The 12,626-nt window shown below is 42.5% G+C and overlaps 1 protein-coding gene across 5 annotated transcripts in view; it reads right to left on the bottom strand.

Annotated features, from left to right (window-relative positions):
• ANKRD31 (ankyrin repeat domain 31) overlaps positions 1-11,399 on the bottom strand; it is a 51,240-nt gene extending 39,841 nt beyond the window's left edge. For 3 of the 5 annotated variants that reach the window (XM_077347395.1, XM_077347399.1, XM_077347400.1), the window contains exons 1-6: positions 11,173-11,399; positions 6,767-6,843; positions 5,853-5,935; positions 4,495-4,538; positions 2,682-2,776; positions 1,204-1,247 (exon numbers count right to left, since the gene is read on the bottom strand). In XM_077347395.1, the coding sequence (XP_077203510.1) occupies positions 1,204-1,247; positions 2,682-2,776; positions 4,495-4,538; positions 5,853-5,935; positions 6,767-6,843; positions 11,173-11,267 (438 nt within the window). In that variant the 5' untranslated portion in view covers positions 11,268-11,399. Of the gene's footprint in view, positions 1-1,203; positions 1,248-2,681; positions 2,777-4,494; positions 4,539-5,852; positions 5,936-6,766; positions 6,844-10,940; positions 11,153-11,172 lie in introns of those variants that run through there. The other 2 variants (XM_077347397.1, XM_077347396.1) reach the window with 2 other exon arrangements.
• Between the last annotated feature and the right edge of the window lie 1,227 nt (positions 11,400-12,626).

Here is a 12,626-nt window from a genome sequence, read left to right as displayed (position 1 = left end):
GGGGCATCACATCAAAATCACAAGATGTCATAGTCCCATTGTATACAGCACTGGTCAGACCACACCTGGAGTACTGTGTGCAGTTCTGGAGGCCTCACTTCAAGAAGGATGTAGATAAAATTGAAAGGGTACAGAGGAGAGCGACAAAGATGATCTGGGGCCAAGGGCCAAGCCCTATGAAGATAGGTTGAGGGACTTGGGAATGTTCAGCCTGGAGAAAAGGAGGTTGAGAGGGGACATGATAGCCCTCTTTAAGTATTTGAAAGATTTTCACTTGGAAGAGGGCAGGATGCTGTTTCTGTTAGCTGCTGAGGAGAGGACACACAGTAATGGGTTTAAACTACAAGTACATCGATATAGGCTAGCTATCAGGAAAAAAATTTTCACAGTCAGAGTAGTTCAGCAGTGGAATCGGCTGCCTAAGGAGGTGGTGAGCTCCCCCTCACTGGCAGTCTTCAAGCAAAGGTTGGATACACACTTTTCTTGGATGCTTTAGGAAGCTTAGGGCTGATCCTGCGTTGAGCAGGGGGTTGGGCTAGATCGCCTGTATGGCCCCTTCCAACTCTATGATACTATGATTCTATGACCTGGTTGTGGCTCCCTATCGGGACTTGCCTCTCTAAGCAGCACCCTGCTGCTTTGCTCCAGCTCCTCCACTTCTTCCTCTGAGGGAGCTGGTGCAAAGGCGCCCTCTGGAGAAGGGGCCATGACAAGGTATCTTATAATTCACAGCCGATTGATTCGAAGGGAGAACGGCTGGATGGATTTCAATCCATTGAACAAAGACAGGATGGAAGCAGCAGCCTGTTCCTCCTGTTTGGGCAGGGCTCTGACTCAAGCTAGAGAATCCTGTGACAAGTCTCCACTAAAGTTTCATCTGATGTTACCAGCAAGTTTGAAAAAAAAAACATTTCTCTTCTTAGAAGTGTGCATTTGGAATCATTTGGAATAATCAACTTGGGAAAGGACTCAGAGACAACTTTGGGGAGAGTTCTTTACTTATAGAACCTTCATCCAAGTAGAGAACTGCTTCTCATGTTTGATTAATTACAGAAGGACTATAGAGTCACTACAGCTGACATTTCATCAGAAGCAATGACGTCAAGAAAAAAATGTGTTTATATCTTTCAAGAGGAAAAATGGTTTCACAATATGTAATTAAAGTGAAGCATTTTACAATGAGAAAAAGAATAGCTAGCCTACTTTTTCTGATGCCTCCAGAAATCCAGTCACCTTGGAATCTAAACCTGTAACGACAGTAAAAAGAATCTAACTTCTTCCAAGTCACATTATTTTACCCATCTTTTAGTCCCTTTATGCACAGCGCCAGATTCCGCACGCTGGCGCCATGCCGTTGAGGAGGGGCACAATGCCCCGCCGTTTCCCATGAACGCACGGGAGCGGGGCATGCGTGCGCTTTACACCAGGGCTAAGAGGCCCGGCCAAGGTAAGTGCAGCGCCGTGGGCAGAGGAGGTGGAGAGGGGCTGGGGGAGTGGGGGGTGGCAGGGGGTCGCCCCTGCCAGCTCAGTGCTGCCACGGAGCCTGCAGGGGCGAGCGGTGTCCCTTAAGGCAGTGGTCCCCGACCTTTTTATCACCAGGGACCACTCAACGCTGGGGACCACTCACCGGGGATCACTCAACGCCTTTTACTGAGGCCCAGTGGGGGGGGGTAGTTTACTCCTCTACTCTCAACCACTGCCCTAACACTCTTTGATCACTATGGTAATGTTTAAACATCCCTTCAAAATAAGATACCGACACGCCACAACAATGAAAATAAGGAACATTTTATTTTCATGGAAATTTTAACTCAGTGACACCCGAAGTGTGTTGTAAAGGGCCGGGGGAGGGGGAGTCCTTCGGGGCCCACCTCCAATTAGTCAAAGGACCACATGTGGTCCGCAGCCCACAGGTTGGGGATCGCTACCTTAAGGGACACCGCAGGTCGAGGCTGGGCGGCCCAACAAGCCCGGCGCTGCCAATTATGCACAGTGCTGGGCCACCGCAGCCCCGGCTTACGCAGGAAGCTCCGGAAGAGTCTTCTGGAGCCGGGGCCGGGAGGCCCACACTCGTGGCAGCAGCGCTTCGGTTAAAATCACAGAGAACGCACGCTGCCACGAGTGCGGGCCTTATGGCCCGTGCATAATGGGCTCTAATGAAGCATCCTTTACTGAGAATGTCAACAAGTTATTGACTAAGAATTCAGGGAAGTAATCTTTTTGCAGATAAATATAAAACATGTTTTGTGATGATATGCTAGACTACCTATAGGCAACCAGTATCATGAGTGCTTGTTTTGTGTTTCCTCCTGATTCAGTGCAGTCATTCTCAAAACAAATTTGGTAAGATTTTTATTTTAGGATTGCAGCCTTTGAGTATTGTGAGGGCAGGAAGGTATGCATTAGTGCAGACCTAGCCACAACAGCGCCATTTCCTTGTCTCAGTTCCCAAAGATCACCCCCCCACAGCCACTAGATGGCTATTTTCATAGTTAAAAAAATGGTAATTGACTTATTGTAATAACATTCTAGCGATCTACTACCATGATCTACAAGTTTCCAGCTTTCATTTTTAAAAGCCCCTTTTGCTGTAGAGATGGTACAGAGCATAACATGAACTATTCATGTTCTTTTAAAATATATGTATAGAATTACTATTACTGTATATTAAATAAACATACAATTAAAATGGCTGTCCCCTCCATATACAACATCAACTGATGGACAATCAGACTGGCAAATATGTGTAGAGATGACTGGATAGGCTATCTTGACTCTGAAACGAGCAAAAGGAAGAGTGATCAAAGGGTTTTCAAATTTTAAAAAATCTGAATTTTGGGCAATTTGGGCATGATTTTAATCACTTTCTTATTAAGACACTTTGACATGCATTCATATAGGTTGGCTCACAAGGAAACATGAAAATAAAGGGACATAGACATTGGCTAGTTATCAAAGAAAATTACAATGTGGAAAATATAGTAAAATGAGTTTGTCTACTGAGACTTTTAATTTAAAAAATCTACTGAGCCAATGCAATCTAAAGTGAATAGATTGAAATGAATAATCAAATCATTTTCCCCACCAAAAAGGGAATAAAAAATTATCACTGTCAATATTTAATATTTTTAAATTGTTTATTTTAAATAGTCGTAAGTGCACTTCTCTCCCAACTGTCAGAAGAAAATGGGACAAAACAACTTAAAATATCAACTTCTATATTACCTGCTTGCAGTTTACCCAGGAACATCTGGCTGCTCTTTGTTAGAAACAGACTACCAAAACAGATGAGCCATTTATCTCGTCCCTTAAGGCTATTATTTATATGTGCTATGATATTAGATTTTTGTGCCCATGGAGTTGTCACAATTCTCCATGCATTTTATTATCTAAAGATAGTTTATAAGGTGAGCAGGACAACAACTTTAATGCCGGCATCTAACTCCAAACCAGCTGAACAAAATACAATAACGATAGGTGTTGGTGATGTTATAATGCGGCTTGGGGGGGGGACGGGGACACTGCTGGATGTAATTAGTCATATATGTACACGACTGGTGAATCTTTCATAATGGTCATTATGAAGTTGCAGATCTTAAATATCCTAATGATCCCTCCGTAAAGAATGAAAGGTTGTTGAGATGGCAAAGGTAACCATAAGAAGTTACAAAATGAAACTTTTCAAACAATTTGGCAACCTTAGCTATATGACCTTTAAGTATAATAATGGATATTTATTTTATTTCATTTTTATTATAGTGCATATTTGCAGACTGTCAAGATGTTGTCTAGAAATATATTTCTGGGATTCAATCTTAACATACATAAATCAGTTGTGAATTCTGGCTTCATACATAACTGAAAAGGGTTAGATTTCATTATGTATATTATGAGCATTTGTAAATCTCAAGCACCCCTTGGCAGAATATACCAAGCAGAAGTAAAAAGCATGGGATCCCAGATGAAAGCTGTCACAAGCAAATTTGTTCTTCAACAAGACGAGGAGAAATGACAGCAATGGGACAGTGTGAAAGAACAAATTACTAGCATTCGATTGGATGCCATTCCAGAACCCCAGTTATAAAAATGAATTAACAGTGCTGGGAATTTGCAAGGAGTTCTTTCTTTTTAATTCAGCTAAATTTTCCAGATGGCAACAGGCCAGCGCTGAAGTGAATACCGTATGCAGCTAATAATGTATATAGAAATTTACATTGCAATCCTCAATAGATTTTTCACGGTATAAACTTTCAAGAGTCAAAGCTACCTTTATCAGAGCTTTGTCAAACCTTTTACTGTGAAAATGTAGGTATCTAAGCTGCTACTGGACTCAAATCTAATTGTTCTACTGCAGACCATCATGGCTACATTCTAAAGCTATTCTAAACACAGTTAGACCCTTCTAAGTCCAGTACAGTCAATGGGCTTAGAAGGTGTCATTCTGCTTAGCTTTAAAATTATAACTTATGTTTTTCAGGATTTCGTTACACTTACTGTAGCAGAGACTGAGATTCTTCCTTTTCACCCTCTGAATATTGCTGGAAAGAAATGTTTATTATCATCAATGGATTGGGATTTGTCCAATGGAATGCCATACGGTTCCATTCTTTTCAATACTTATATGCTGAATGATATCATCCAGAGCTTTGTAAATGAACATCAACAGTATATACATGACCCACTTCCCTCCTTCCCTCTTCATACAGGGTTGTTACCTGCCATCATATTTGCCCTCTCCTGCATTTAGCACACTGGGCACTGACATGCTCTAGCTACTACACACTGCCCTCAACACTCACACAAACAGCCCCTATTCTCCTTATGTGCAATCACACAATGCAGAGAAAGAAGTCAGAAGCACTCACCACTCAGTAGGTCAGTAGCTCACTCCTGGCCCAACTGTCTCTGTCTGTGCCTCCAGCGAGCAGAAGCCTTTCATTGGGGCTTCCCCCTACTATCCTTTGCACTCGGCCTAACCTCTAGCTGGTTTCTGCGTCACAATGATAGCTTGTCCCCACCCAGCTCTCCTAAGCAGAGGGAGCTTGCGGAGTTATGCTTACAGGTAAGTGTCCTGGATGTGAGGCTGCCTCTGCAGAGTCTGAGACTCTGAGGGCCATTCTGCACATTACAAAAATCAGCATTAGGCCAGCGCAATGGTATAACGCAAAAAAAACCCTGTGCCTCCCGGAATTCCTCACCTGCTGTCTCCTCTGCTGCTGTCTAGCATTTCCTGCCATTTCGCACGCCTGCTTGAAATGGAGGAAGAGGAGAACGTGCTAGACATGCTCCTCTCTTCCGCCTGTCAATCAAGATAGGCAGCCAATCACCTTTCTCGCTGTTTTAAAGGGACCGCAATGCCTGCTAATATTTTTTTAATGAGACTTATTCGTTTAAATGCATATGAGTTTATTCATGGATGCATAGGACTCCTTCCACTGCAATCCCTCTTGCAATCCGGAGTCTTGAAGCTTTAAAAAATTGGGGGGGGGAGACAATTTGTTTGTTTTTTGTGGGGAAGAGGCATGCTTTATGGGCAAACTGGTGGGGAAAAGTTTATTTTGTGCTCTGCCTGGGCGATTGTGTGTCTATTTGTTGTGGCTGTGCATGGCGCAAACGCGCATCTGCTGCGCATGCATGTTTGCGCATGGGCTGCCGTGCATGCTCAGCAGCCGGATCGTCCTTCCCCCCACCTGTCTACAGCCTAAAAAAGTTTTTAGAATACTAATAAAGACCAAAGTCATTATGACAAAGAAATACTAGTTGAGATTTCCAGAAACTGCAAACCAAAAACTCCTCATCAGAAGATATTATTTACAGTTAAATCACTTGGAATACTGAAGACATGTACCTACCGGAATAATTTGCTCTGAATGTTTCAGCATATCTGTGCTAGCGCTGTTTTTATAAATAAGCTGAATCTCTGGAGATAGTTGTTCTATAACAACAGACAAAGGTAATTAATGAGAGAGACTACAAAGATGGTCAAAGTACTAAAAGCATCACATGAATGATGTCCATCCATTAAAAATGATTTTTTAAAAGTATAAATTTGCTCAGAAATGTGATTCTTGGTAACATCATCAGAGGAGAATGAAATACCATGCACAGTCAATTCTGTTCAAACTTGCAAAATGATATTTTTCAGAGCTCAACTCTCCAAAGGCAAGATTCAAATGGGTAGCCATGTTGACCTGAAGTAGCACAATAAAATCAGATTCCAGTAGCACCTTTAAGACCAATGAAGATTTATTCAGGGCGTGAGCTTTCGAGTGTGACAAAGAGTGCTTGCACTCGAAAGCTCACACCCTGAATAAATCCTTGTTGGTCTTAAAGGTGCTACTGTACTCTGATTTTATTCTCCAAAGGCAAGTTTGACTGAATGTAATAGTTGTTCCAAAGAAATCTTCATTCAAGCAAAAAGTCATACAACTGTTTTTTGTTAAGTTCATATTTAACAGATTCTCCTCCCAAACAAACAAACCTGAGTCAGCGAACCCCCCTCATCACTACTTCCCCATGGAAGCACACTCCTGGTTTTGGGGTGGGGGGAGGATATAAGCTTTCCATTGGAAGTGGAAGCCTTTTTTAAAAATTAAGGAATGGAAAAATTATTTTGTTAGTTAGCCAGGTGAAGTTCTGGGAGTGCTAGACCACACACAATTCAGTTCTAAGATGTAATCAACATTAAAAAAAATTTTAATCATAGAACATCGAATTTCATATTCATAAAACAAAAGATGCCATCTGATGGGAGAAAAACTCTTACCTCCACTTACAACCTTCATTTCTGTAGTAATGTTATTGTGTGCTGTTGATACCACATCCTTAGCAACTAAAGATAACCTAGAAGTATAAGCCACAAAACCCTATTACTGTGTTGAATTATCAGCTCAAGTATTTAATGTGAAACCAATTGAAAAGATATTTATGCCCTAGTTATAGCTGCACATACCTTCGCAACATCCAATTAAAGCTACTGTAATAGACAGTTCATGGGAACTTAAAGATAGCTCAAAAGCTTCAGAATGTGATAGCTAGTGTATTTTTATTTTTATTTATTGGATTTGTTTCTTGCCACCCTTGGCAAGCAGCGGGTTACACAATAAAGCCAGTTTGGTGTAGTGATTAGGAGTGCGGACTTCTAATCTGCCATGCCAGGTTCGATTCTCCGCTCCCCCACATGCAACCAGCTGGGTGACCTAGGGCTCGACACGGCTCTGATAAAGCTGTTCTGACTGAGCAGTAATATCAGGGCTCTCTCAGCCTCACCCACCCCACAGGGTGTCTGTTGTGGGGAGAGGAAAGGGAAGGCGATTGTAAGCCGCTTTGAGCCTCCTTCAGGTAGGGAAAAGCAGCATATAAGAACCAACTCTTCTTCTTCTTCTAAAACCCTCACATGAAACATAACTATAATCCCCATTAAAATGATGTACCCTGGTGGAAAAATCACTACCCCCCCCCCAGCCTCAACAGGCTGTGCCTCAGTGTGCCATAGGGTGTGCCATGCATGCTGGCAGTTCACCAGCAGCGGTGGTTTGGCCTGGTGGCACTCTCTTCTAGGGGGCCCATCTGATTTATGCCCTGGTCTCAACTGTAGACCTGGTGGAAGATCTCCATCTTGCAAGTCCTGTGGAATGCTGGAAGCTGTCACAGGGCTCTCAGCTCTTCCGGGAGCTCAATCCACCAGGTTGAGACCAGGACTGAAAAGGTCCAGCCCTGATCGAGGCCAGGCAAACTTCCTGGAGGCCAGGGACCACCAAGAAGTTAGTACCAAGAAGGACATAGGGCAACAGGCAGTCCCTCAGATATATGCGTTCCAGACCGCAAAGGGCCTTAAGGGTCAAAACCAAAACCTTGAACCTGATCCGGGCTGCAACTGGCAACCAATGCAGCTGCCTCAGCACTGGCTGGATGTGGGCCCTCCAAGGTGTTTACAGGAACTGTATGCAGCAAGCATATTACACTGGTTGTCATGGTGTTTATGGGCCCAACACAAGGTGCTAAAAGATCTAAGCTGCTTGTGGTTTTCCTCCATCAGTGCTTATTAGCTCACCAGCAGGAAAGCACAGAGGTCTTTCTAGACAATCAACTCTGCTCTTTGTAACTTGCTTCCCATTACATTATAAATAGTTCTTTACAGTAGCGATCCCCAACCTGTGGGCCGCAGACCACATGTGGTCCTTCGACTAATTGGAGGTGGGCCCCGAAGGACGCCTTCTCCCCCCCCCCGGCCCTTTACTTCATTCCCCCCAGCCCTTTACAACACACTTCATTGTTGTGGCATGTCTGTATCTTATTTCGAAGGGATGTTTAAACATTACCATAGCGATCAGAGAGCGCTAGGGCAGTGGTTGAGAGTAGAGGAGTAAACTACCCCCCCCCACCGGGCCTCAGTAAAAGGCGTTGAGTGGTCCCCAGTGAGTGGTCCCCGGTGATAAAAAGGTTGGGGACCACTGCTTTACAGCATCCCCTGAAAACTTGTTTATTCTGGAATGCTTTTTTCTACTAGCCTATCTCTGGTCCTTGTGAATGTTTAATGACTACTATTTATTTTAAAATGTTTTATATGGGTTTTAATACTGTAAGCCACAGTCTATTTTATTTTGTAAATGGAAAATACAATATGAAAGATTACAATAAATTAAAATCTATTACTATATTTATATCTGCTTACTCCAACGACAACTCAAACCTGTCACCCAAAAACAAAGCAAGGCATAGTGAATAGATTAAACATACATTAATCTTAATTGCATTGGGAAGGATGGCCATTTTATGTAGGATGTTATGTAGGATGATGTAGGATGTAGAAGCAAAAGGGGGCAGAAAATCCGTACTTTTTAGTCAGGTAGTTTTAGGAAGTACAATTATTCTCCTTTGCACCTATACCCTATATCAGCCTTTTTCAACATTTTGACCACAGTAGAGCCCCTGGAATAATTTTCAGGTTTCAAGGAGCCCTGAAAATTATGTCAGCTGGCCATGCCTCCCTACCATGCCTCAATAAGTTGCATGTCACTGTGTTAACAGATAGTTTTGAGGAAGGCTGAGGGGAGATAAGACGTGGTTTAAGGAGGGAATAGATATGCAAGCTCCACCCCCTCCCTGGCACAGAAACCACAAGAGAACTAGCAAAGTGATCAGTTCTCTAGTTTGTGGCTGAGTCCATTATGTCAGGAGAGGAAATGCCGCAGAACCACTTTGGAGCTCCCGCAAATCCCTGGGAGTCCTGAGACCCCTGGCTGGGAATCCTGGCCCTAAATTCATCTCAAGGACTTAAGTCTACATTTGTATTTTTCATACATAAATTCGTAATCCTCCTACTTACAAGTATTGCTACAGAATGTAAAACCTTTTTCATGTGATGGTGTTATCTGCTTCAGAATCTCAGTGATTAAAAATTCATAGTTGCATTTGAAGTGAGCAATGTAAAAGTCACCTCTAGACTAGACTTCTGCAATTCACTCCACGCAGGCCTGCCTTTAACCTTGATCCGGAAACCTCAACTGGTCCAAAATGCTGTGGCCAGGTGTTCTGGGGCCAAGTAGGGCACTAGTAACTTAGCTTGGCATAGGTGGTAAAAGGTCTGCCACACGACCTGTGCCTCCATGGAGAGGGAGGCATCAAGAATCACACCTAATGTTTCTTGTGGAGTGAGCTACTGACAACTGCGCTCCATCCAGGTTGGGTAGGTCTCTTCTTACCCAGCCATAGGACCTCCCTGCTGCGTGGAAGCTGCCCTGCCAATGAGTTCCTTAACAGCTGCCTGCAGGGGAAAGAGGAGGCTGTCCACGGAGTTCTTCCACCCCCACTCCCACCCCCAATCTAATGCCCGTTGTATTCCTGAATGCAACAGGCTTGGCCCCTAGTAGAACATAAATAACAGAGTCTTTACAACCTTGGTTGCAAAGGCACAATTTATTAGGGTGCAGGATTTTAAGAAATCCACCTGTTATCATTGCAGAAGGCAAAACGTTGGACCTGGCAAGCACATAGGCTTGTCCAAGTTCAACGTGAACAAGTTTTCTTAGCAGCACTAATAAGATCTTGATATTTTTATATCCAGGATTGTGTACTTTATAATTGTATAAGCAGAAGTTTCATATTCCTGGGTCAACTCTTCTAATGCTATTCCAATGAATCTAATTTTCTGCTAAATAATATTCATCCAATTTTTTAATGAAAATATATATATGATAATAAATATATTCCCCAAATGGTTTCAGGAAAGTAATGAAAATTGAAAGGGTTTTTTTGCGTGCATCTATGTATATTTATTATTTCATAGTAGGGGATGGTATATAAATCAAATAAATAAATAAATATTTTTATATCTATCTATTGATGTATATGTGTTGAGCGTATGGTTGTTATGAAATAATAATTTTCAAAACATCAGCCTCTTGTCAAAAGTACAATGTTAGTTTTCTCTCCATCAGCCTTTTCCAAAATTAATTCCCCATAATTTCTCCCCACAACCAAGTTCCTTTTACCTTTTTAATTTGTTTTAATGTAGATTAACCCCTTATAATGCCAAAAAATATTACTATTGCCCTCTAGCTGTTCACGTACAGAAAATAAAAAAAAACATGTCACTCAACCATAAGAACAAAAAAAAAGATGTCTCAAGAAACAACTAATTCCATTAACAAATATTCCAGAAATATTCTAGGGTTTTTTTCTAGGGAAAAGGTAGTATTCATCTAGTATTTCTTTAATGGGAGTACTGCATTTTTCCAGACACCCAAATAGATTTGCATACCAAAAAACATACAATTCCCCCTCCCCACAAGCGCAACTATTAAAAAGTAGGGCTGCTGGATACGTTCCTGTGAAAGCAACAGCTATGAATGACACATTCCCAGCTTCCCCAACCTTTGTCATTTTTAATTGTTTTTACAAATGTCTTTAGAGGCACCGTTATTCCTTGCTGCTCTTACCCGCCCTGAGCCAATCGGGAAGCGCAAGCTATGAAAACAAAGTTATTCTTATATTGTTGTAAATATAATCATTTATCCAGAAATTTAACGCTTTAAATGCCAACAAGGCATGTATATCTCCGTAGCCCGGAGTCACGAAAGACACTAATTTGCCTCTTTCAAGAGCTTAAAGGCAGGGAGTCGATCCTTCATGCTTTCTCTGGAGCGGGCCTGCCTGCCTCTATTTTGTCACCTCTTGACGTGGAGCTCCTCTTCGTCCAGGTCGCTTTCAGCCACTGAACCCTCAATTATTGTCTCATCACTATCGCTATCGGAAGTATCGGCCATCTCTCCAATGGAGGGTTTATTTATTTATTTTTTTGAGGGGGGAAGTTGTTTTTCCCCTCCCCTCAGGAATATCTATTATAAGGTGAGTTTTATCCCTCACGAACCTAACGGGAAAAACATCCCCTCAGACAACATTTCCCGCCCTAAAGAGGCAGCCTAAGCACGAACCCACTGCACTCTGGGAATCGTAGTCCTTCAGGGCTGTAAAGGTGATCGGTATTAAAATACCGTATTCAAAAACCAGAAGGCAAAGTAATTACTATCTCTGTCAATCAGCTGGAGAGAAGAGGAAGAAAATCGTGCCAAGGAAGCCAGGAAACATTAAGAGCTATATTGGATTACAGTGGTTGCAACATCTCTAAAAATAAACCACATTAACAGGCATGCAGATAGATACTGTGTCTACTGAGTGACATAGGATGTATCCCCAGGCAAATGTGTATAGGATTTGTAACTTTAATTTATTTCATACACGTTTGCATTTGAACAGGCAGAACATACCATTAAAAAAAAAAAAAGCTCCAAAGGAAATTTAGGTTGGTTTGCTTAGGTTGTCAGACTTTATTAGCAGAACAGTGATTGTGGTACCCTAAATTGGGAAATTTTAGTAAAGCCTAAGAGGGTCAGTTCAAGAGGGGAGGGCTGAGGTTTATGATCAACTGTTTCCAACCTTAGTGCACCAAAAAAGAGATGGGACTTAATTGTCCTGGGAGGGCTGATTGTCTTCTCCCTGATCCTCTTTTTTTGAGGCTGGGCCCAACTTTAACATATGGCATAGCCTCAACTGCCTTAGCATCGTGGAGGGGGGGGGTGTTTTGTTTTTTGTTTTTGGGTGGGGAGTGAGGAATCAGCTGTCTACCATATCTCTTGGGAAGCCTACAGGTAGACACCATTGTCTGAAACAAGCAGGGTTGCCAACTTCCAAGTGGAGGCTGGAGCTCTCCTGGGATTACAACGGATCTTTAGGTAACAGAGATCAATCCATCTGGAGGACATGTATGCTTCAAAAGGTAGAATTTAATATATTTAAGCACACGGACAGATATATTCTGTCCGTTTCTCAGTTGTAGGGTTGCTACCTATGAGTTGAAAAATACCTGGAGATTTGGGGGATGGAGTATGGGATTGGGGGAGAGGAGGAGAGGGACCTCAACCTGGTATAATGCCATACAGCCCACCCTCCAAAGCAGCCATTTCCTCTAGGGGAACTGGTCTTAGTTGTCTGGAGATTAACTGTAAGAGTGGGAGATCTCCAGGTGCCACCTGGGGAATGGTAGCCCTATTCAACTGTGTAGATGTGCTTTGGAATCTCAGAGTGAAGAGACTTAAATTGTTAAATCTGCAATCCCCGGGGTAGCA

The sequence above is a fragment of the Paroedura picta genome, chromosome 7 (genome assembly GCF_049243985.1).
Source record: "Paroedura picta isolate Pp20150507F chromosome 7, Ppicta_v3.0, whole genome shotgun sequence".
Lineage (NCBI taxonomy): Eukaryota > Metazoa > Chordata > Lepidosauria > Squamata > Gekkonidae > Paroedura > Paroedura picta.
The sequence above is the reverse complement of the archived record's forward strand: the minus strand, read 5'-3'. Positions and strand labels throughout refer to the sequence as shown.